Here is a 22,563-nt window from a genome sequence, read left to right as displayed (position 1 = left end):
GGGACAGGATGGTTTTGATTCAAGAGAAAAAGAAAGAAGGAGAAGGAGATTAAAAAAGGGAAAAAGGAAAAGGAAAAAGGGAGAAAGGAGGAGGAAAAACAGGGAGAAAAGGAAGAAAAATGAAAGGAGGAAAATAGAGAAGAAAAATCCCAGGATGGCTGAGGTTGTCAGGGATCTCTTGGAGTCATCTTGCTCAAGCAGGATCACCCCCAGCACCCAGAAAGAACAGGAAAACAGTAAAAGAAAGAAATCTCTACGTTATAATAAAGATGCTCTGGGGAGAGGGAGAAATTCCATGTCTCCAGCTGAAGAGACAGAGATCTGGTCCATAAATAACATTGGGATGCTGAGCCAGAGCTCTGCAGGACTCCTGGGAGGTGCTCAGCACCCCCAGGATGGGAAGTGGGAGAGGAGGATTTAGGAGTTTGGCCCAAGTGAAATCCTAAAACCAAAGGAAACCCCAGAAGGCTGCAGGGAACATGGTCTGGGAGCGGCCGATAAGAACCCTCGTGGTGAGGCTTCCCATCCTTGCTAATCCTGGGGCTCCTGGGAATCTGGGATCATGGCTGGAACTAACAGGGGGTGCTTCTTCCTCTGAAGAAGAGATGCCTTGCTGAGAGGACACACGGATGCCAGGAGAGGGGGAAGCAAGGAGGAAGCAGCTTGAGCTTCCACTCGCTCCCAAGAGCATCTTCTGTTCCCACTTTCCAGGATAAATCTTTCTACCAACCAAAGAATCCACAGGGACACCACTGTCCTGCCCCAGCTGCCTCTGGGGGCTCACTGCACAGTCCCACTGCTCCAAAGGGGATCCCAGCTCCAGAGCTGACCCATGGATCGGGATCCACCCCAGGACCTGTTGGGGCAATGGAGCCTCGCCAGGATGGGCACATTATTCCCTCCATGTGCCAGGGGCTCATCCCAAAGGACACAGCCCGTGGCAACTGAACGTGGGCCTGGCAAGCGACCCACTGGAAAACAAGGGAGGGAAACAAAGCAACGAGGGGGAAAGAGAAGGAACCAGCCACTCCACAAGGAAGAGCGGAGCGTGCCAAGAAGGCCAGAGCAGGGAAGGGAACATGGAGCCGAGGCAGGAACAACAATGGGATCAGGCTCCCAGCACATCCCAGTTCAGCCATGAGCAACCACATTTCATCCAACAGAGGCCAAGTTCTCTTCCCAACCACTTTTCCACCCTGGTGGGAAGGAGAGTGATCCACAGCCATGCGGCATCCACAAGGATCCGGAAAAGGTCTGGGATCCATAGGCCAGAGCCACTGCCATGAGCCTGCTCCAAGGATGGTGAGGGACATTCCAAGGTCCTTGCTGGGGTGGCAGTGGGAATCTAAGGCATGGCACAACACAATTCCCAGGCTATCCAGCTTGGCACCCACAGTGTGCACTGGAGGATGCACAACTGCCCCAGGACAGGGATCTGTGCCATTCCAGAGCTGGCTAGGATGGTAGGGAGCCAGGCTGGGAGAGCTGGGATTATTTAGGCTGGAGATGGGAAACCTCCAGGGAGACCTTTGGAGCCCCTTCCAGCGCCTAAAGCGACTCCGGGAGAGCTGGAGAGGGACTTTGACAGAGGGCCTGGAGTGACAGGACAAGGGGGAATGGCTTCCCACCGCCAGAGAACAGGGTCAGACGGGATGTTGGGAAGGAATTCCTCCCTGTGAGGGTGCTGAGGCCCCGGGACGGGTTTCCCAGGGAAGCTGTGGCTGCCCCATCCCTGGCAGCGTCCAAGGCCAGGCTGGCCGGGGCTGGGAGCGACCCGGGCTAGCGGGAGGTGTCCGTGCCCATGGCAGGGGGTGGCACTGGATGAGCCTGAAGCTCCCTTCCCTCCCAGCCCATCCCAAGGCTGATCCCGGAGCGGGCCGGCGCTGCCCCCGTTACCTTCAAAGAAGCGCTGCAGAGCCTCCGTCTCGTCCACCACCTCCATGGCTGGGCCATGCACGGGCCGGCCCCGGCTCACTCCGTGCGGCTGCAGGGGGGCATCGCCCCGGCCCGGGCGGCCCCGCCGCGACCCCCGAGCCCCGTCCGAGCTCCGTGCGAGCGCCGCTCTCAGCGCCGGGCTCCCGCTGCCCAGCGCGGCCGCCCGATGCCCATCGGCGTCCGCCGAGCGCTGCCCCGGACTCCTGGGGCTGCTGCGGCCGCTCCTCCCTCCTTCCCCGCTTCCCTCCCTCTTTCCCCCTGTGCCTGCCCTTCCCCGCCCGCCGCTCCTCCTCCGCCCCGCACCGCGATCGGGGCACCCCCGCCGGGAGGCTTCGGCGACGCCGCCGAGTCGCGAGGTTGCCGAAAGTCACCTAAAAACACTCGCCAGGCACCGGGAGGAACCTGCGAACTGAAAAATCCGATCAGGAAGCGCTAAAAAGCGGCCACAAGCTGCCAAAAAACAGCCCCAAGTCACAAGCCACTGAAGTCCCAAAAGCAGCCATCAAAACCGAGCCACTAAAGCCCCCCAAACCCAGCCACGAAAGCCCCCCAAAACCCAGCCACTAAAGGCCCCCAAAACCCAGCCACTAAAGGCCCCCAAAACCCAGCCACTAAAGCCCCCCAAAATGCAGCCCCTAAAGCCCCCAAAATCGGCCACTACAGCCCCAAAAACCATCCACTAAAGCCCCCAAAAACCAGTCACTAAAGCCCCCCAAAACTGGCCACGAAAGCCCCAAAAACCGGCCACTAAACCCCCAAGTCACAAGTCACTAAAGCCTCTCAAAATCCAGCCACTAAAGCCCCCAAAACCCCAGCCACTAAAGCCCCAAAACCCAGCCACTAAAGCCCCAAAAACCAGCCACTAAGGCCCCCCAAAACCCAGCCACTAAAGCCCCCAAAAACCCAGCCACTAAAGCCTCTCAAAATCCAGCCACTAAAGCCCCCAAAACCCAGCCACTAAAGCCCCAAAAACCCAGCCACTAAAGCCCCCCAAAACTGGCCACGAAAGCCCCAAAAACCGGCCACTAAACCCCCAAGTCACAAGTCACTAAAGCCTCTCAAAATCCAGCCACTAAAGCCCCCAAAACCCCAGCCACTAAAGCCCCAAAACCCAGCCATTAAGGCCCCCCAAATCCCAGCCCCTAAAGCCCCCCAAAACCCAGCCACTAAAGCCCCCCAAAACCCAGCCACTAAAGGCCCCCAAAACCCAGCCACTAAAGGCCCCCAAAAACCGGCCACTAAAGCACCCCAAATCCCAGCCCCCAAAGCCCCGAAAATCGGCCACTACACCCCCAAAAACCATCCACTAAAGCCCCCAAAAACCCAGTCACTAAAGCCCCCCAAACCCAGCCACTAAAGCCCCCAAAAACCAGCCACTAAAGCCCCCCAAAACTGGCCACGAAAGCCCCAAAAACCGGCCACTAAACCCCCAAGTCACAAGTCACTAAAGCCTCTCAAAATCCAGCCACTAAAGCCCCCAAAACCCCAGCCACTAAAGCCCCAAAACCCAGCCACTAAAGCCCCAAAAACCAGCCACTAAGGCCCCCCAAATCCCAGCCACTACAGCTCCCAAAACCCAGCCACTAAAGCTCCCCAAACCCAGCTACTAAAGCCCCAAAAAACAGCCACTAAAGCCCTCAAAAACCAGCCAATAAGCCCCTAAAAACCAGCCACTAAAGCCCCCAAAACCCAGTCACTACAGCCCCCCAAACCCAGCCACTAAAGCCCCAAAAACGGGCTACTAGTGCCCCCAAAACCAGCCCCCAAAGCCCCCCAAAACCGGCCACTAAAGCCCCAAAACACAGCCAGTAAAGCCCCCCAAAACTGGCCACAAAAGCCCCAAAAACCAGCCACTAAAGCCCCCCAAAACCAGCTACTAAAGTCCCCCAAATACCAGCCACTAAAGCTGTAAAACTCAGCCCCTAGAGCCCCCAAAACCAGTCACTAAAGCCCCCCAAAACCCAGCCACTAAAGCCCCCAAAAACTGGCTACTAAAGCATCAAAACTCTGTACAGAAAGCCCCCCAAAAAAGGAGAAAAATCACCAGAAAACAAAACAAAAAAGCAGGCACAAGCTTCCAGAATTTGTCCACCAAACTGCAAAAACAGCCACAAAGAACTAAAATTTGCCCACAAGGCACCAAAACCCCTCACAAAACAGTAAAATTTGTGCACTAAGTGCCAAAATCCCTCACAAAGCACCAATCCTCCCTCACAAAGCACCAAAATTTGTGCACAAAGCACCAAAATCCCTCTCAAAACACCAAAATCTGCCACAAAACAAAGCCACAAGGCACCAAAAAATCAGTCAAAAGCTGCCAAAATCCACCCACAACCCACTGGAAAAAAGCATTGACACAGCACCAAAATCCAGCCACAAAGCACTAAGAAAAAAAAGAGCTCCAAGCCACCGAAAATGCAGCCACAAGCTACCAAAATCTGTCCATAAACCACAAAACCATCAAGAAATCCAGCCACGATGTACCAAAATCTGTTCACAGAGCACAAAAAACACTCACAAAGCACCAAAATGTGTGCACAAAGCACCAAAATCTCTCACAAAGTCACAAGGCACCAAAAAAAAAAAAAAAAAAAGAGCCACAAGCCAAAATCTGGCCAGAAATCACTGAAAAACACCCTCAAAGCATCAAAATCTCTCCCCAAAGCACCCAAATCTGTCCCCAGAGTCATAAGATGCCAAAAAAGAGCCACAAACCATCAAAAATCCAGCCACAAATGGCCAAAATCTATCCAGAAACTACGAAAACCCAGCCACAAAACACTGAACCTGCCACAAATTACAAAAATGCAGCCACAAACCAGCAAACCTGTTCATAAAACCAGCCCTGACGCACAAAATCCAACCACAAACCACCAAAATCCTCCTAGAAATTCCAAAACCAGCCACAAATCACCGGAATCTTGTTTTTAAAAAAGACACAAATCACTGAAATCCAGGCACAAATTACAAAACCAGGAAATCTCCAAAATCCAGCCTCACGTTCCAGCCACAGGCCACAAAACCAACTGCAAATCATCAAAATCCAGCTGCAGATCACCCTAAAACAGCCCCAAATTATCAAAATCCAACCTCAAATCACCAAAATCCAGCCCCAAATCACCCCACACACCAAATCCAGCCCTAAGTCATCAAAACCCAGTCACAAATCCAGCCCCAAATCACTAGAATACAGCCTTAAATCCACCAAAAATTAGCCTTCAAATCACCCAAATCCAGTTCCAAATCAAACTAAACCAGCCCCAAATCACCCTAACACCATCAAACCAGCCCTAAACACCAAATTCAGCTGCAATTCACCCAAATCCAGCCCCACGTCACCCTAAATCAGCCCCAAACACCAAATCCAGCTGCAAATCACCATAAAAAAGCACCAAGCACCAAATTCAGCCCTGCAGCATCAAAATCGAGCTGCACGCCACCAAAATCCAACCTCAAATCAGCCTAAATCAGCCCCAACCAGGAATAAATCATAAATCATCTGAATCCAGCCCCAAATCATCCAAATTCAGCCCCAATTCACCCTAAACCAGCACCAAACACCAAATTCAGCCCTGCAGCATCAAAACCCAGCTGCACACCACCAAAATCCATCCTCTAATCACCCTAAATCAGCCCCAACCAGCAAATCCAGCCCCAGATCTCCCTAAACCAGCCCCAAGCATCAAATCCAGCCCCAAATCACCCAAACCCAGCCCCAAATCACCCAAATCCAGCCCCAAACCACCCAAACCCAGCCGGAAATCCCCCAAACCCAGCCCCAAATCCCACCCCAGACCCCAACCCCTGCCCCCTCAGGGGAAGGCCCAGCTGTGGTTTGTTCCCCCAGATGTTCCCACAATCCCCAATAACCCCCCCCCACACACACACACTCACCCCTCCCACCCCATAATGACTCCAATCAAATAAATAAGGGCCCGCTGGGAATAATGTCCATGAAGTTCCGAGTTCTCGGAGCGCCGGGGCCCTGCCAGCCCCAAACTGTGGGGCCTTTCTGCTGCAGGCCAGCCAGGGCACAATGAGGGATTGTCCAGCCCCACATCCCAATTGAGAAGGGCAGATTCTCCGGGATATATAAATATATTTATCCCGCTCCCACAGCTGTGCAGTGACCAATTCTTCTCCCGGGAGAGGAGGGGGATTGAGGATTGGGGACAGTAATGGGTCTATTATTTCGGGATGGAGAGAACGAGCCCTTTTTTCTCCTCTCTCTCCACATTAAGACAATTGTTATTCCCTGCTCCCCTTGTTCCTGCTCTCAGCCCCCCGTTTCGGGCACAAGCTGCGTGGGAAGGAAAGGAAATTAAGGGAAAATGGATTTTTCCCGGGAAGCCGAGCGCCAGCCCAGCCTAAACCCTGTTAGATATTGGTCTGTAATATTTTACTTAAATAAAGACTAAACCCAGCACTAAAGTCAAAATTGGATTGGATGATCCTTGGGGGCCTTTTTCAGCTCAGGATATTGAATCCTAGAATGCATGATTCTGTCATTTAGGATCCTGGAATCCATGGAATCATTTCCCATACTCTTATGGATTCATAAAATCATCATTTGATTTGTAGAATCACATTCCATCACTCTGTGATTTAGAATCCCAGAATCCTGGAATGGCTTGCCTTGGGAGTGAACTTAAAGCTGATACATGGAATTCTTCAGCTGGGAATAGCCCCAGGCCATGAGAACCTGCCTTACCATTCCAGAGCCATGTCCCTGTGTCCCTCACCCTGTAGGACACTGGGAAAACCCCAGTTGGGACTCACCTTCCTTGCAGAAAGATCCCAGCATCCAAAGGGCAGATTTCCACATCATTCTGATTGACATATCCAACATAATTGAATATTTGGGATATATTCTTGACTGAGTGCATTCATCTTCCTCTTCTATCCCTGTCATTCCCATCCAATCCCAAAAATTCCCTTGTACTCAACTTTATTTGCACTAAAATCCTTCTTTTTATGTGGCAGGATGACTTTAACTGGGGATAACTCGAAGCATCAAATTCCTTCTTTAATTTCCTTTTCCACTGAAGGACAGATTCCTAGAATGGATCTTGAGGGACAGGGATCATGGAATCCTGGAATGGTTTGGGTGGGAAGTGACCTTAAAGCCCATCCAGTTCCACCAGGAACATGGTCCTGCCTTGTGATGGTGTTGGATCATATAGCCAGGTCCAAGGATGATCAAAAGATTTGGGAAAGGATCCTGAGCCCAGATTTGCATCCCTCTGGATTGACCATTTTGGGCTTGGCCTGGGATTCCCCATCCTAAAGTGTAAAATCCTGTGGAACAACTAATTTTCAATACAAAGAGGACACTCCCCTCCTTTCCTTAGGGATAATGTCAACATTTCCACATCCCAACCTCTCGTGAGACAGCTCCAGAGTGCTACACACCCCTTAACAGAAAGGAAAATCCCTTTGGGAACGGCACATTAAGGATTCAAATCCTCAGATTTGAGGGTTCTTCCCTCACAAAGTGGCTGACATTTCCAGAATGCCCTCCTCTGGACATAGCCCTGAGGAATTTTTGCTCCTTCCCATCTTTCCTCCTCCCCTGGTGCCTAAATCGAGGTGTGGATGATCCACATCCTTCTCACCTGAGTTTTCCTCCTGCCTCCCAGTCCTGCTCAGCTCCCCCTCCCAAGGAATGCTGCTCTTTCCCTTCCCAGACCTGATTAAAGGGAAAAGACCCATTGGAGAAACACACCAAGGGAGGGAGCCAACCTCATCCATATGGGATGGTCCAGCTCCCTTCCTGCAGGGAGCTGGGATTGCAGCACTTCAGGGATGGACTCGTGTGATCCCCAAAGGATCCTAGAGAGCTCTGAATCCCAAAAAATCCAAGGTATTGCTTTTATCCATAGGGAAGCAGCTCCAGTGGGTCCAAACACAGTCCCTCACTGGTTTTCCTTTCTCCTGCCCTCCACATTTCCCACATTTCTCCCCCTCCCCAGTCCCCTCTGGGTCATGCTCCCTGCAAACCCTGCTCTCCCTGTCCCACGTGGCTCGCAGGCAGCACGAGCCAGGAATGGGTGGAGAGATGTTACTCGGGATATTACTCATGGAAGGTGCGGCCAGGGCTCCCTCCGGCGCCGAATTTCAAAGTCCAGTTTCCAACAAAACAATAATTCAGGAATTTCCCCCTCCCTTACCCCATCCCTCCCCACAGCCCAACCTTCAGCTGAGACTGCCAGGCATGACTGGAAGGATTTGGAGTCCGTTTTTAAAGTTTTTCCACCAGCTCTGAGCACGGATACCTCAGTCTCTGGAAGGGCACCGGAATCATTGATCTGGCTCACATGAGGCTCAGCTGAGCCAGGATCATGGATCCAGGGATATCCAATGGATATAAGATCGATTTCTCCTGGTGGGACCAAGTCCCAAAGAAGCTGTTGTGTCACTGTTGGAGATGCTGGAATACTTGGAATCTCCTACTCACAAACCACCCTAAATCCAGGCACAAATTCCCCAAATCCCAGATGGTTTAGTGGGAAGGGACCTCAAAGCTCATCCCATTCCATCCCCTGCCACGGGCAGGGACACTTTCCACTATCCCAGGTTGCTTCAAGCTTTGTCCAGCCTGGGCTTGACACTTCCAGGGATGAAGCAGCCACAGCTTCTCTGGGAAATCCTTTCCAAGCCCCAGGGAAGCTCTCGCCCCGCTGGAGGCAGAAGCAGAGCTCCCTTGGTTATCTCCTCCTGGCAGGAGACCTGTGCGGATCAATCCCTGCCTGGTTACCCATTAACTCCAAAGGGTTTGTTCCCGAGACAGAGAGAACACCTCCATTGATTCATCCAGGAATAAAGGACCATCCTCAGGAAGGAACACACATGTCCTGGGAGACCTCTGGAGCTGGAAGTGCAAGGACTCAACCCAGGCCTGGAGCAGGGCAGTGTCACCCACCCACTCCCAAGAAGGACATCCAGGCTCTATGGAAAACCCCTGTCCGCTCTACCAGGACAAACAAGGCCACAAGGGCTGGATGTGCTTTCCAAGGAAGTTCTGTGGTGGGAAGGATGAGTACAGATTGATGGAAAATTCAAGGAGACATCACTGAGGAGGCAGGAAAACACAAATGCTGCTGGAACAGGCCAGGAATTACAGCTGGACCACCACCCTCAGATCACTGTTTCCTTTCCCTCTTTTCCAATAGAAATACAACCTGGAATCCTTGGAAAAACCCTGAGGAACTATTTGTGCCATGCTGGTTTCCATTGCATTAATTACCAATTAGATCCCAGCTTTAGTTAATTAAATATTCCCATTATTTCCCCCCATCTTCTTTGCTTGCTGGGGAACACTTCAAAAACTGTTGGAAATTTAGGGGTTTTTCTGTAGTTCTGGATATTTTCTCAATGGCTTGGAAACAACTTTTCTCAATAAACTGGGATTTTTTCCTAAGGCCACCAACACACCCAGCAGCCAGAGAATCTCACTGGAAAACACGACTACATCCCTAAGGAAGGCTTTTAATAGGTTTTATAGCAGCATCCCCCACTCCTGCTGTGTCCACATCCATATATTTTCATCCTTAAAAACTGAATTAAAGCAGCCTCTCCTAAACATGGATTATTCCGTGTTTATCCAAGGATAGCAGCCAGAGTTGGATGTTTTCCTTCCCCAGGAGAGGAAGGGTTTCCAGAAGAGCCAATATCCTTTTATGAGGCTGATATAGCTCTGGGTAGGGAAAAAAAATCCTACTAAACCATCCCAAAACATCAGGCACTTTAACATTCCAGCACTTTTTATAGGCATTTTTATAGGAACTCAGTAGTTCAGCCACCTTTGAGCTCTTAATTCCCTGATAGTCCCTTCAGGAGCAGCCATAAAAAACAATTCCATGCAGCCATTAATAGGATTACACACTTCCAGGCATTCCTTTTCTCCCTGGATTTCTCCTGGCTGGTCAGTGAGCTCCAGGACTTCTCCTGCCCTTATTCCTCAATGCTGTAAGCCACAAATGCAGCTTTTCCCTTTTCCAGAATATGAATTATGTGCAATTGTTCAGCTGGGAACAGCTCTCAGGCAGTGAGATCCTGCCTTACAACTCCTGAGCCGTGTCCTGTGGGACACTGGGAAAATCCCAGTTTGGACTCACCCGGCTCACAGAAGGATCCCAGCACCTCCATGTTCATCCAAAGGGGAGATCTCCACACTGCTCAGGCTGGAAAATCCAATAGATCGAATATTTGGGATATATCCTTGACTGAGAGCACACATGCTCCTCTTCTATCCCTGTCATTCTCATCCACTCCCAAAAAATTCCCTGTTTGCACTAATATCCTTCTTTTTATAGGACAGGTTGAATTTAACTTGGAATAACTCAAAGCATCCAGTTCCTTCCTTAGTTTCCTTCTCCACTGAAGGACAGATTCCTAGAACTGATCTTGAGGGACAGGGATCATGGAATCCTGGAATGGTTTGGGTGGGAAGGGACCTTAAAGATCCAGTTCCATCCCTGCCATGGGCAGGGACACCTTCCACTACTTCCAGGACAACTTCCAGCCTGCTCCAACCTGGCCATGGGATGGCAAATCCACAAGCTCTGGATGTTCCCCCAAGTGTTTTCCCACTCCAAAGGCTGAGATCCAGAGCAGAGAGAGCTGGGGAAGAAACAACCAACCCCCAGTGATTTCGTGGATCCTTCCCAAAAGCCACATACCCAATTCCTGGTGTCCTTCCCACCTCCCCCAACTCACTCACCACCCTTTAAGGCAGAAACCTCAGGCAATTCCCAACCATCCGTGTCCAGGACATCCTTGGGAACAGTCACATACTCCAGCCATGCTTCCAACATCCATTTTATACAGAGTGCCATAGAATATACAGAAAATTTATATACATCCATGTTTCTGGAATTAGGTTATAATTCATCCGATCTTTCTTTACAGCGGGATTAGTTCAGATCTTTCGTACAGAGGTACAAAAAAAGTCACGTGGAGAGTGAAGGGCACATGAGGAGTGCTTGAGTTTCCTTGGAATCTTCATGCTGGGGCAGCTCGGAGCAGGGATTCAGAGGGCAGCATTCCCAGGATGAGCATGGGGACGCAGGGTGCTGGGCTGTTTTTTCCCCCCCAGTTGCATATCCAAGTGCTCCAAGCCCTGCCAGAAGCAGTGGGAGTGCCTCAGAGCTCCCTGGAAGGGCTGCTTCTCCCAAAAACGCCAAAGGCTTCAGCTCCAAGGAGGCAATGAGGATCCAGCAGGAAATGAATCCAGAGGTATCCTGCTCTGAGCTGCCCCAGCACGAGATGGGACACAGGTGACAGGCAGGAAGGGCTTTTCCAGAGAGGCAGAGCCAAAGGAAAGGGGCTCACAGGGCTCAACATTCCAGACAGGGAGGCACAGCCCATCCCCAAATATCCCTGTGCCAACAGGAATTCCACATAGTGCCAGGACAGGAGCTCGAGTGTATTCCCTGGACTTGTGGAGGGAAAGGTGGGAAGCTGGAGCTGCAGGTGAGGCCACTTTGCCACCACCGAGCACTGGGGACATCCCAGGAAAGGAGTGAGGACCCAAAGGGTGTGGCAGTGTCCTAGGAAAAACCCCTGCCAGGATCCCTTTGCACACAAAACTTCCCAAAAGTGGATATCCCAGCAGGACAGGCCCGTGCCACCCCAGCTGGGACTTCTGACTCTGAGCCATTGGAACTGCACAAAGCCCAGGATGGGAAGCAGGGAAGTGGAATCCAAAGAAAAACCAGTGTCAAGGCTTGCTCCTGTGCTGCAAGGATTTTCAGGAATCAAGAGGTGAATACAGGGAGTCATCCCTCAGCCCACAGTTGTGTTGGGAAGGTGGGAAAGTCCGGACATGCAGCATGGTGTGACACACTGACATCAGAGGGACTGGACACAACCAAGGGAAGCAGGAAAAATTCCCAGGGAGCTGCTCCAGAACCAGGGAGAAACTTGGTGTGGGTTGGAGGAAATCGCCTGCCTCAGGTCAAGATTTGCTTTTGGCACTTGGATACAACCTCAGGCAGCAGGGAAAAGTGGGAAGGTGTGGGAAGTCCTGGCTGAGGCAGAATGGGAGAGCTTGGAAGCAAGGGCAGCTCCTGCCAGGCCTTGGTCAGACTTCTATATTCCCAGAGAAGTGGGAAAGTAAGGTGGGAGATGTCTGATCCCAGAAACTGGGACCTGAAGCCAGGGAGAACAAAGGCACAAGAGGTATGAACTAAAAAAAACATGGAAAAAACAATGGGAATGGAGACAGCAAAGCACTTGGAGGCTGACAATGATTCCCTATAACAAAGCAAGGAGTTGCCCTAATCCTTGGCTATTTGGAATTTCCAGCCCTTAAGCAGCTCCTTGGAGCTGGAAGAAGGGGAAGGACATCAGTGACTGCTGATCCAGCCCCCTTCCCACCCTCTCTCCATCCACAACTCCCCTGTGGGTCTGACTGGAGAGCAGAGGGCTCCCAGACTGCATGCCAGCTTCCAGCTGCAATATTCCCTCCTCTCCTTCTTCCCACAGCTGCCAAGGATGGGCCGTGTTTGCCTCCAGCAGGATCCATGCAGCATTGCTTCCTCCACACAGGAGCCATGAGAGGGAGCTTTGGCACAAGAAATGAGGCTCTTCCTGAAATCCAGCAGCTCTTCCCAAAAATCAGCACTGCACAGGCTCTGGGAACAAAGCAACGAGCCCAGTTCCAGGCAATGCTTTCCAACTGCTTCCTTCAGAGGGATTTCTCAGCAGAGCAATCCATGCAGAGGTGCTGCTGGAATTCCAACCTTCCATTTCCTGCAGCACTGTAACACTGCAAGCAGGGAATCACAGAATTCCAGAATCATTTGGAAGCTCCCACCCACTGCCGTGGGCAGGGACATCTTTCCCTAGCCCAGGTTGTTCCAAGCCTTATCCAACCTGGCCTGGAATATTTCCAGAAATGAGGAATCCACACCCCCCTTGGCAATGTTACTCAAAAGCTGCAGTTACAACCACTATTCCTAAACCCACTGGAATTAAATATTCCTCCTCCCATCCTGCAAAGCCAGAATGTCCTACTGCCAAGGGAAGAATATCCCAGAATGGATAAGGATAAACCCAGCACGGAGGGGAGCTCCAGCCCAGCAATTCCCAAGGCAAACACAGAAGGGCTCTGCTGCCCAATGGAGGCCCTTGGATACAGCCTCAAAACACAAATCCAAACACACCCATTCCAGCAATAATTAATCCTACCTAATTCCCATTGCTAGGAGTAATCCTGATTATTCCTATGTCCCAATTTGTAAATGAAAGCTGTGTGGGCGAGGCCATGGAAATAATATTATCTGCCTGCAGGAAAAGAGCAGCAGAAGCTGAGAAAACATCAAAGTGCATGGAGAATGTGTTAGATATTCAGCCTGCATCCCCACGCTTGGAGCTTTTCCTCCTTCTTACGTGCCCTTGGAAACAGATTTCCCACTTTAATCCTGCATGGGACTATCAACTGCTCCTGGAATCTAGCATCCTAAAAGAATAGAACTGGGAATCACTGGAATTCTACAACCACACTCCCCATCCACTGCCATCCCAGCCCTCTGCAGAGACCAAAATACCTCCCACAAATCCTGTTTGCTTTGGAAAAAAGTTCCTAAAAAGTTCCAAGAATCTCATTTAACTGCTTTGGGATAGTTTTCCCATGTTTCCCATGTGCTATCAAGGATGTGGAATGAGCCATCAGCACCCTGAGAGAAGGGAGGGATGAGATGGCTCCTGAAATAGGTGAGAAGCACAGGGAGCAAAGAAAAGAGGGAAGCTTTAGGGGGAAATGAATATTCCAGATGGAGAAGGCAGCCCCGATGGAGAAGAAGCAATGATAAATATTGGAAAAGAGCTGGTATATCCTCAGCACTGCAGGATCCTTCCCAAATTTTTTGGCACTGCTCGATGAAAACAACAATAAAATCAATTTACTGGTGCAGAAGAGCCTCAGCTCCGTTCCTCTGCCAAGGAACTCTTGGAATACCAACATTCAGCAGTGTTGGAAAGGACCTTTAAAGGTCACTCAGTCCAAGGAAGAAGGATCAGAATGGATCTTAAGGATGAAGCATGGAATGGGTGACCTGTTGGTTGGTCTGGGGTGTCAGGCACTTCCAGCACTGCCTCTGCAGAGGGTGGAACATCCTGTTGGAGTATCATGGGAATATCCGAAGATCAGAAGGCACAAAGCTGAAGAGGAAGAAGCAGAAGCCAAAAGATTTGGAAAACTGGAGATGCTTCGTATTCCCAAAGACAGCGGGAAGAGAAAGCAGGAAGTGTGTACAGTACAGATGAAGGAGGTAGCTGCAGCTTTAACATTTATTTCAGCATTCCAGGTGTGCTTTTCCAGGAGGATATGGGAGATCAGCCTTTCCAAATGCCCAGATAGCAAAGGAGTGATGGGAATGGAGACACGGAATGGTGGGGATCAAGACACAGTAATGGGGATCAAGACATGGAGGCATTTAAAGCAGAAATAATTCCAAGAACGTGGATTTCATTCGGGAGGACTAGGATCAGATCTGTTTGTCAACAAAAACCAGGAATTATCTATGACAGGATACAATGAGAACCTTTGAGGGGCTCTTTTGTGCCTTTACTCCTTGACCTGTGGCAAGCCCAGCTCCCGGGAATTACGTATTTCCAGGTTTTCCAAAGTCCAGTAATCACAGAGCAAAAACCTGCAGCATTCCAGACTGCTTCCTGTCAGGGCAAGGGAAGGCCATTCCTATGGGATACAGTTCCAATGGCACAAAGAAGGAAACAGTCACCCAAGGACTGAGTCTTTCAGGACACAGCAGAGGAACGCCAGGGAAGGGACTTTCTAGTGCAACATTTGAGCCATGGAACATCAGCAGGTTCCCACTGGAATCGTTTTAGGAGGGAGATATCCCACTTTTCCTCGCCTGGAGGCACCTCCCACCAGTAGTTCCATCTAATCCCAGGTATCCATGTTGCTCCCAGGGACAGAGATGATCCTTTTGCTTAGTGTTTTAAAGTGCTTTGCAGATCCCAAGCTCTGCCTTAGTGCTAAGGGTTAATTCCTGCTGGGAATAAGGGCAGGAATGAGCTCCTTATCCCAACTCCTGGGCCAGAAGGGGAGCTAGCCCGCTAGCCCCGGCCTCCCTGCCCCTCAGCTCCCCTTTTCCCCTCAAACCTTCCCAGATTTTTGTGCATATTCCCAAAAAAATCACCTCGGTAGTGTTTCCTGAGTGCAGGAATTCCTCCTTACCCTGTGCTGTGCTCCCGAACCACCTGCTCCCTGCTCATTTTTTAAGGACCTACAAAAACAAAAAGAACTTCTGGTTGCTCAGAATAAAAGGATTTTTCCTTCTCCAAATCCCTCTGGATCCAGAGGGGCTTCCTCCCTCTGATTCCACTCAGGGAAAGGTCACCTTTGGAACCTTAAACCACAGGGATAATGTTTTCCTGGCCGCTTCAAGCACTTCTGAAGGCTCTGAAATGGGAAAGGAGCAGGGGCTGGAGCATCCCACACTGGATGGAGTGGGATACCAGCACTTGGACCCAGAATCCAGTGGAATTCCGTGCACCCAGGATTATTTACATCAATGCACAGTGGTTATAAAGTGCTCCTCAATGGCATTGGATCCCACTGGCTCCCAGGAAGCACAGCCCTGACCCATCCCCGTGTTTCCACAGCCCACAGGGAGAACAGGAAGCCTGGGATTTGCCAGGAACTGAGCTCCTGGAAAGCACAGCATCCTCCTACAATGGAAATAGCACTGCTAAGGAGGGGAAAAGGGAGCAACCACAGGATTCTAAGGAAGTTAAAACAGGAATTTCTTTTCCAGGGAACTCCAGGGAGAGCCATCAGTAACTGCTGAGCTTTGAGGGGGGAGTTGTGGCGATTCAAGGCCTTTTCCAGGTCCCAAGAATGTTTCATTTCCTACAATAGGTAGTTATCCTCCTGCTCCCATCACTGGAAAACCTGCCTGGAGAGGCGGAGCAGGCTCCTCTGGGCCCGGAGGCTCAGGTAGTTTTCCTAACTTGCTCAAGCTTTCCTATATGGAATTGTGCAGGTGGGGAGAGGGGGCAGGCAGTTACCCCCGAATCCAAGCCACTTGGGAAGCAGGGGGCTTGGAATTCTACCTGCCATCCTCTCTTCCCTCAGTCCCCAGAGGGAACAGCATGGGAAGGAGAGGATGACCATGGATATTCCTTTGGGAAAGCATCCCTATTTCCTTAATAAATACTTTCCAACCAGCTCAGCAGCTCTGTAAACATACAAGAGATTGCAACACTGGGGAAAAGTCCATCTTTTCCCTGAATTCCCAATGACAGAGGCTGGCACTGATCCACGGATGCTGCATATGGGTGGTGTGAGGATCCCAGGGATCCAGGAGAGACTCCCAGACTCCACAGGGGCCTGGAAAATAATGCCAGATGCATCTTGCAGTTGATCCATCCACATCCATGCAGCTCTGAGATGAGAATCCTGGCAGTCCCACGGGAATGTCGCCAGCTTAGAGGGGTCCAGGGAACCAAGGAGTGATGGGGGTGATATCCAGGAGAACTTTCTGCTAAAGGCAGAGGGATTGGGCTCTTGGGAACAGCGTCCTTCCCTCTCTCAGGAGTGCTCGGGAGAGAGAAACCACGGTGCCAGCCCCATTCCTGCTGTGCCTGGCTGGGAAGGGGAGACTGGATTTGGGGGGAATACAGCCCCAATGGCTTTAAAACAGGAGTGTCCTACAAAAGCAATCCCCATGGAAGTGTGCCGAATTGGATCTTGGGCCGGATCCGTGGTAGTGCAACAGGGCCCAAAGTCTCAATCCGCTCATTTCCCAAAACCACCGGCTCGGTCCCGAGGAGAGGGATCTGCCCCGGCTCCCTCCTGCTTCCATCTATCCAGGTATCTCACTCCCAAACTCAGCAGATGCCCCAGGGCAAGGAATCTGCCTCTGGAATGAGACAGGCTGAGGTAGGGAACTTTAGTGCCTCAGACCCTCTCAGGCCCCGTGGGGCAAAGCTTCTCCCAGCTCCAAGCACAGGATTCCAGCACAATCCATCCTCCAGACACCACCACTGGGTCACCCCAGAAAGGATTTTTCCAGCTGTCTCCTCTGATCCCAACTGCCCGATGACAGCCTCCTCCATGGATTATCCCACTGGGATCATTCCACCCCTTTCCCCTGCACTAAAGGGCTGAAATCATGAGGTCGTCCTGCTTGGCAGGGCTGGTTACGTGTCCGGAAGGGGTGGAAGTCCGGATTTTGTCCGTGGCCAGGCATTCCTGGCTGCTCACACCCGTGGGAGTGATATCCATGAGTTCTCCGGATGAGCTAAGGGGGAAGGAGGGTGACACGGAGATTCCCGACGAGGGATCCGTCGAGCCCGCAAACAACCTCGGGGGCTTTGGGACTAAGTTGGGCTCGTACTGTGCCCTCAGCAGGATCTCCTGGTCGCTGACGGATTTGGGAATCTCCGCAAAGTCGCTGGAGCTGTCCGACACCATCATGCAGTAAATGTCCTGGAAGGAGCTGCTTTTGCTGTCCAGGTTGAAGAGGCTGTCGATGAACTCAGCGAATTCCAGCACCTGGGGACTGGGAACGTCGGCCAGGCGGCCGTTGTGGAGCGGGGGCTCTTCCCGAGGGGACGAGGACATGCGCTCCCCGTCGCTCCCGGTGCCCTCGGCGCTGCAGCGGCGCTGGGGGGTGGTGCCGCCGCTGTTGAGGACGTTTTCCGGGGGCTGCGTCTCCTGGGAATGCTTGGAGAGGCTGTCAGCAGCCAGCAGCTCTGTCCGGGAGCTGAGGGAAGGGTTTTCTTCAGGGATAACGGGGTCTATATAAAAGCAGTGCGTCTCGTCCTTCTCCATGACCGCATGGAGGCTGGGGGAGCCCCGGATGCTCCGGAAGCCAGAGGAGCGCCGGGAATCGAAGCTGTAGATGGATTCGTTGTCCGAGAGGCTCTCCATGGTGGCCAGAGGGGCACGGCGGTCCTGGAGTTCCACGGAGAGACGTTCCTTGGTGTCCAGGAGAAGCAGCTCCACGGGGTCCTTCTGCACGGGAGAAAGCGGCTTCGTCTCATAGAATCCCTCCAGGCTGATTTCCGAATGGGATTTGCTCCTGCAACGGGAAACAGAGAACACGAGGCTGCAGAATTCCAGAACAGCTAGAGGATCTGAGGGTTCCTCACACAGTTCCTCCAACCAGAGGCATCCACAACTCCAGGGATCTCTTCTCGCTCCATCCTCCCAGCTGGAAATACCACAAATGGATTCTCCCTCTGCAAACTCCAGTTCTTGCCCTTCTCCCTTTTTTCCCTGGCTCACTAAATCCTTCTCTCTTGTCCAGAGAGGCTGTGGACTATCCCTAATGGTGTTCCAGGTTGGACGGAGCTTGGAGCAACCTGGGCTGGTAGAAGGTGTCCCTACCCATGTCAGGGGCTGGAACTGGATGATCCTTAAATCCCTTCCAAACCAAACCAAACTTGCCTCCAAGTTTTACCTTAGGAAAACCTCACCTGTCTGGATAAGGAAAAAAAAAAGAAAGTCTCTCTCATATCTGTTTCTGACCTTGCTGCAGTCAAATTCCTAAGCAACACAAGGGATTTTTCCCCTAGATTTTTCCTGACATTCCTCAAGACATCCTGAAGCTTTAATTCCCACAAAGGCCCATGGATCTGTCTTTCCCACAAACATGGATCACACAATGCTCCAAGAAGAAGAGGACCCACACCTGTGGGTATTTATAAATATTTTTAATATTCCATATAAAATCTCTCCTTACTTGGTACTGCTGTTCCTTCTGTCCACTGGGATGGCCCCAGTTCCGATCTGCACCGTGGGGCAGCTGGGCAAGGGCTGGCTCTGGAATATCAGCTCCGGGGTGAGATCCACTTCTGTAGGACTCACCATCACTTTGGCTGCAGAAAGCAGAGCTGTTTTCCCCTTGTTGTAGTTCTCCAAGACCTGTTCAAAGAAAGCAGAGGGACAGCAGGGATTGACTGGAGGCTTTCAAACAGCTGGATAGGCCTCTTTCTTCCCAGAGCCTTCTGGAAGCACAGGGAGATAAAGGATTAGATGGATAAATCCTGCCACATCCCTGGATGTCACCTGGGCTCCAATTTAATAGGAGCTCCTGGAATGAACCATCACCACCCAACCTCATGTTATTCTGATGTTAAATTTGGAAACAGGAGCTTCTGGGATTGTGGGAATTCCATTCCCAGACCCTGTCACCCTCCACTCCCAATACCCTGTGCAAGACTGACCAGGAGCATCCCCTTTCCTCCTCTTCTTTAAAATAAACAGCCTGGTGTATTTAACCAGCAGCATTCCCAGGCTAAGCCTGCCTGTCCCAGTGGTTTTTGGGGTGACAATTCCCTGCCTTACCTTGTTGAGCCCTTCCATGACCACGTAGGGGAGGTGTTCATGCAGCATGGCCGGGGAGATGATCACCTCGTTGAAGGCCTTGTTGTCCCCCCAGATGGCAAAGTAGGTGGGATCCTCCTGCTCACAGCAGCTGGAAAAGGGGTCCAGACAACAGGGAAAATGGGATGGAAGAGCAGGGCAGCGTTTTGGCATGTGAAAACAGCAGGATGCAGAGGGAGAAAAAGAGGAAAAATAGAGGGAGGAGCTGTTAAAATACATATTGCTCCAAAATCCTGCTTTATGGGGACATGATTATGTATGGACTAATCATCATCCAAAGAGGAAAAGGACTTTGGACAAGGGCCTGGAATAATGGGAAAAGGGGGAGTAGCCTTAAGCAGAAAGAAAGTGGGTTTAGATGGGATACTGGGAAAAAATTCTTCCCTGTGAGGGTGCAGAGGCCCTGGCACAGGTTGCTGCCCTATCCCTGGAAGTGTTCCAGGCCAGGTTGGATGGGCTTGAAGTAACCTGGAATGGTGGAAGGCATCCCTGCCCATGGCAGGGGCTGGAACTGGATGATCCTTAAGTCCCTTCCAACCCAAACCATTACAGCATTCCATGTGCTGGTTTAGATTAGATATTGAAGAAACTCTTCCCTGTGAGCGTGGTGAGACTGGAAAATTGGGTTGGATTTCCAAGGGAAGTTGTGGCTGCCCCATCCCTGGAAGTGTTCAAATCCAGGCTGGACTTGTCTTGGAACAACCTGGTCTGGTGGAAGGCATCCCTCCCCGTGATCTCCACAGTCCCTTCCAACCCAAACCGTTCCATAACTCTGCCAGCGCAGCCAGAACCGCTGGCCCCGTGAGACAGCGGGGAAGAAAACCCCCTTCTCCTTGTGTCAGGGGGAGTTTTGCATCGAGGATTCCAGCAGGAACTGCAGGACTCACCAGCACTGCTCGGCAGGGTGGTTGTGCACCACGTGGATGATGCGGCCGGGGGGGTACAGGGGGGTGCTGGCACTCAGGGCGATGGTCAGGTCACTGGGATGTGTCCAGAGCCGGTTGCTCGTCACCGAGTTCTCCTCTGGCTCCTCAGGAAGCTCGGATTTGGGAATGCACTTGGTAGCCCCCACAATGATCCGCCACTGTTCCCACAAGAGAGAGAGAGAGAGAGAGAGAGAGAGAGAGAGAGAGAGAGAGAGAGAGAGAGAGGAGGGAGGATTTGAGGAGAGAAAAGCAAAAAACCAGTTATCTTTCACACAGGAGGGATTTGCCTAAGGAAGGTGTGTGAAACGCCACCAAAGGTGTCCAGGAAAAACACAGTGACACTGGGAATAAATAAGGAATGATACAAGGACAGGAAAACAGGGAAGCTGGATACAGAGATGATCCAAATGTTTCTGAAAGTTGATTTTCCTTTCCCAATTATATATCCTCTCCATCATGTATTATCCCTAAAAATCTTTGTATTTAATGGGTTTTTTTCCATCTTGGTGCAATGGTAAAGACTGGGGAGGGACAACTTCCCACATTTCCTATCTCCAAGACATGAGCAGACCATTTATCCTGGAACAGCATCACCCCAATGTTCTGACAAGCACAGGTGTTGGACTTCCAGTCTGTTCCCAGTTTTAAGTGGTCAGGAAAATCCACACTTGGAATACAGACTTTAAAAGAGGCTCAAACAGAAAATTCCCTGCTGAGTTATTTGGGATGTGTGATGGTGAAGTTTCAGCAAGTGAGCCAGAATGATCCCACTGAGCTCTCCAGCTCTTTCCATCATTCCTCTGGTTCCCTAAATAATGATCCTGAGGAGGCCTGGAGGAAACCCACCCTTCTTGCCACTAAAATTCCCCCCTGCTCAGAGACATCTCCAGGTGTTGGTTCTTCCCTCTTACCTTTGGTTTGGTGCTCCTTTGGAGAACATCCAGAAGCTGCCGGCGAAATCCCTCCAGCTGAGAGAGCCCGATCCTGGAAGAGAGGAAGATGTGGCCATGGAAAAGAGGAAGATGTGACTCTGGACAAAAACAGGTGTGGTTATGGAAAAGAGGAAGATGTGATTCTGGAAGGGATTAAGATGTGATTCTGGAAAAGAAGAAGTGAGTCTGAAAAAGAAGAAAATTATGGATATGGAAGAAAACACCTGGGCAGGGAACAGGACAGGAAGGATATGGAGCACACTAAGCAAGGCATTGTGTTTAAAAGGACATTAAAAAGATACAACATGGAGCAGATGGATTCAGAAGTGGGCTGTGGCATCAACCAGGAGCAAGAGCCAGGAGTGTGAGGCCCAGAGAATTACAAGGACAATAACAAGGATAGGATCAGGGAATGAGGGAGGTGACGACAAAGATGGGACAGAACAGGTGAGTTGGAAAAGTGTCCTGGAGCTGAATGACACCACTGAGCAGATGACAGGATGGACAGGATCATGGCATCCAGGTAATTTCCAAGTTGCCTGGCTTCTGTTCCAAATCCCTGCTCAGCAGAACTTATCCCAGGAGATAAGGAAGGTGAGGAATGCCAAGGCACAAGGAATGAGCTGGTTTGGAGATGAGGTGACATGGAACAGGGATTTTGGGACAAACTGGTCCAAATGAGATGGCAGCCTATCCAGGACAGGGCCAAGATAACGCAGGAAACCAGGAAAGTGGCACATCTGGTATTCCAGGTACCATAAGGGAGGATTCCAGAGGTAGGACATTCCCCCTTTTCTTTCACACAGGAGGGATTTGCCCATAAAACCCCAACAAAGGTGTCCAGGAAAAACACAGTGACACAGGGAACAATAAAAGGACAGGTAAATGAGGAAGCTGACGACAGAGATGATCCAAGTGTTTCAGACAGAAAACAGATTATTCAGGACAAAACAGCAGAGATTCATCAAGGAATTCAGACAATCCTCCACTTGCCTGGGCACCAGATCTTTGCCAAGCACCACTGCAGTCACAAACTCCTTGGAATACTCCATGGCATCCTCACTAGAAGAGAAACAGGAGCAAGAAGAAGCAAACAGTGTTTCATTCCCAATTTCCCTGGCAGGGAAACCAGGGGCACAGACCCCAATCCAAGCTCCAGGCTTTGGGGATTTGTGCCTTGTGGAAGAAAAGTCTGATCTCCACATCCTATGGCCCAATCATTCACCTGCACAAGACTCTGGATATAGCTGGGAAAGGAAATGCTTGAACTGAATGCCTCATAGTAATTTTCCCATAGTTTGGGAATGGTGGGACAGCCAAGGAAGAAGATATTTCCTGCTCCTGAGGCTACAAGGTAGGATGAAATACCCCAATATTTGGGAGAATTCAAATGGCAAATTTCTGC

General features: G+C 50.9%; 2 protein-coding genes across 11 annotated transcripts in view; both read right to left on the bottom strand.

The window, feature by feature from the left end:
* The window catches only part of MYRF (myelin regulatory factor), a 52,759-nt gene extending 42,171 nt beyond the window's left edge, over positions 1-10,588 (bottom strand). For 4 of the 5 annotated variants that reach the window (XM_054634472.2, XM_077179684.1, XM_077179683.1 and 1 more), the window contains exon 1: positions 1,897-2,157. In XM_054634472.2, coding sequence (XP_054490447.2) covers positions 1,897-1,942 — 46 coding nt within the window. In that variant the 5' untranslated portion in view covers positions 1,943-2,157. Of the gene's footprint in view, positions 1-1,896; positions 2,158-10,052 lie in introns of those variants that run through there. The other variant, XM_077179682.1, reaches the window with a different exon arrangement.
* A 151-nt stretch (positions 10,589-10,739) lies between these two features.
* DAGLA (diacylglycerol lipase alpha) overlaps positions 10,740-22,563 on the bottom strand; it is a 56,687-nt gene continuing 44,863 nt past the window's right edge. For all 6 annotated transcript variants that reach the window (XM_077179686.1, XM_077179687.1, XM_077179688.1 and 3 more), the window contains 6 exons: positions 22,152-22,220; positions 21,138-21,210; positions 20,188-20,384; positions 19,262-19,391; positions 18,657-18,838; positions 10,740-17,993 (listed from right to left, as the gene is read on the bottom strand). In XM_077179686.1, the coding sequence (XP_077035801.1) occupies positions 17,066-17,993; positions 18,657-18,838; positions 19,262-19,391; positions 20,188-20,384; positions 21,138-21,210; positions 22,152-22,220 (1,579 nt within the window). In that variant the 3' untranslated portion in view covers positions 10,740-17,065. The remainder of the gene's footprint in view (positions 17,994-18,656; positions 18,839-19,261; positions 19,392-20,187; positions 20,385-21,137; positions 21,211-22,151; positions 22,221-22,563) is intronic.

The sequence above is a fragment of the Agelaius phoeniceus genome, chromosome 6 (genome assembly GCF_051311805.1).
Source record: "Agelaius phoeniceus isolate bAgePho1 chromosome 6, bAgePho1.hap1, whole genome shotgun sequence".
Lineage (NCBI taxonomy): Eukaryota > Metazoa > Chordata > Aves > Passeriformes > Icteridae > Agelaius > Agelaius phoeniceus.
This window is presented reverse-complemented; position numbering and strand designations above follow the sequence as displayed.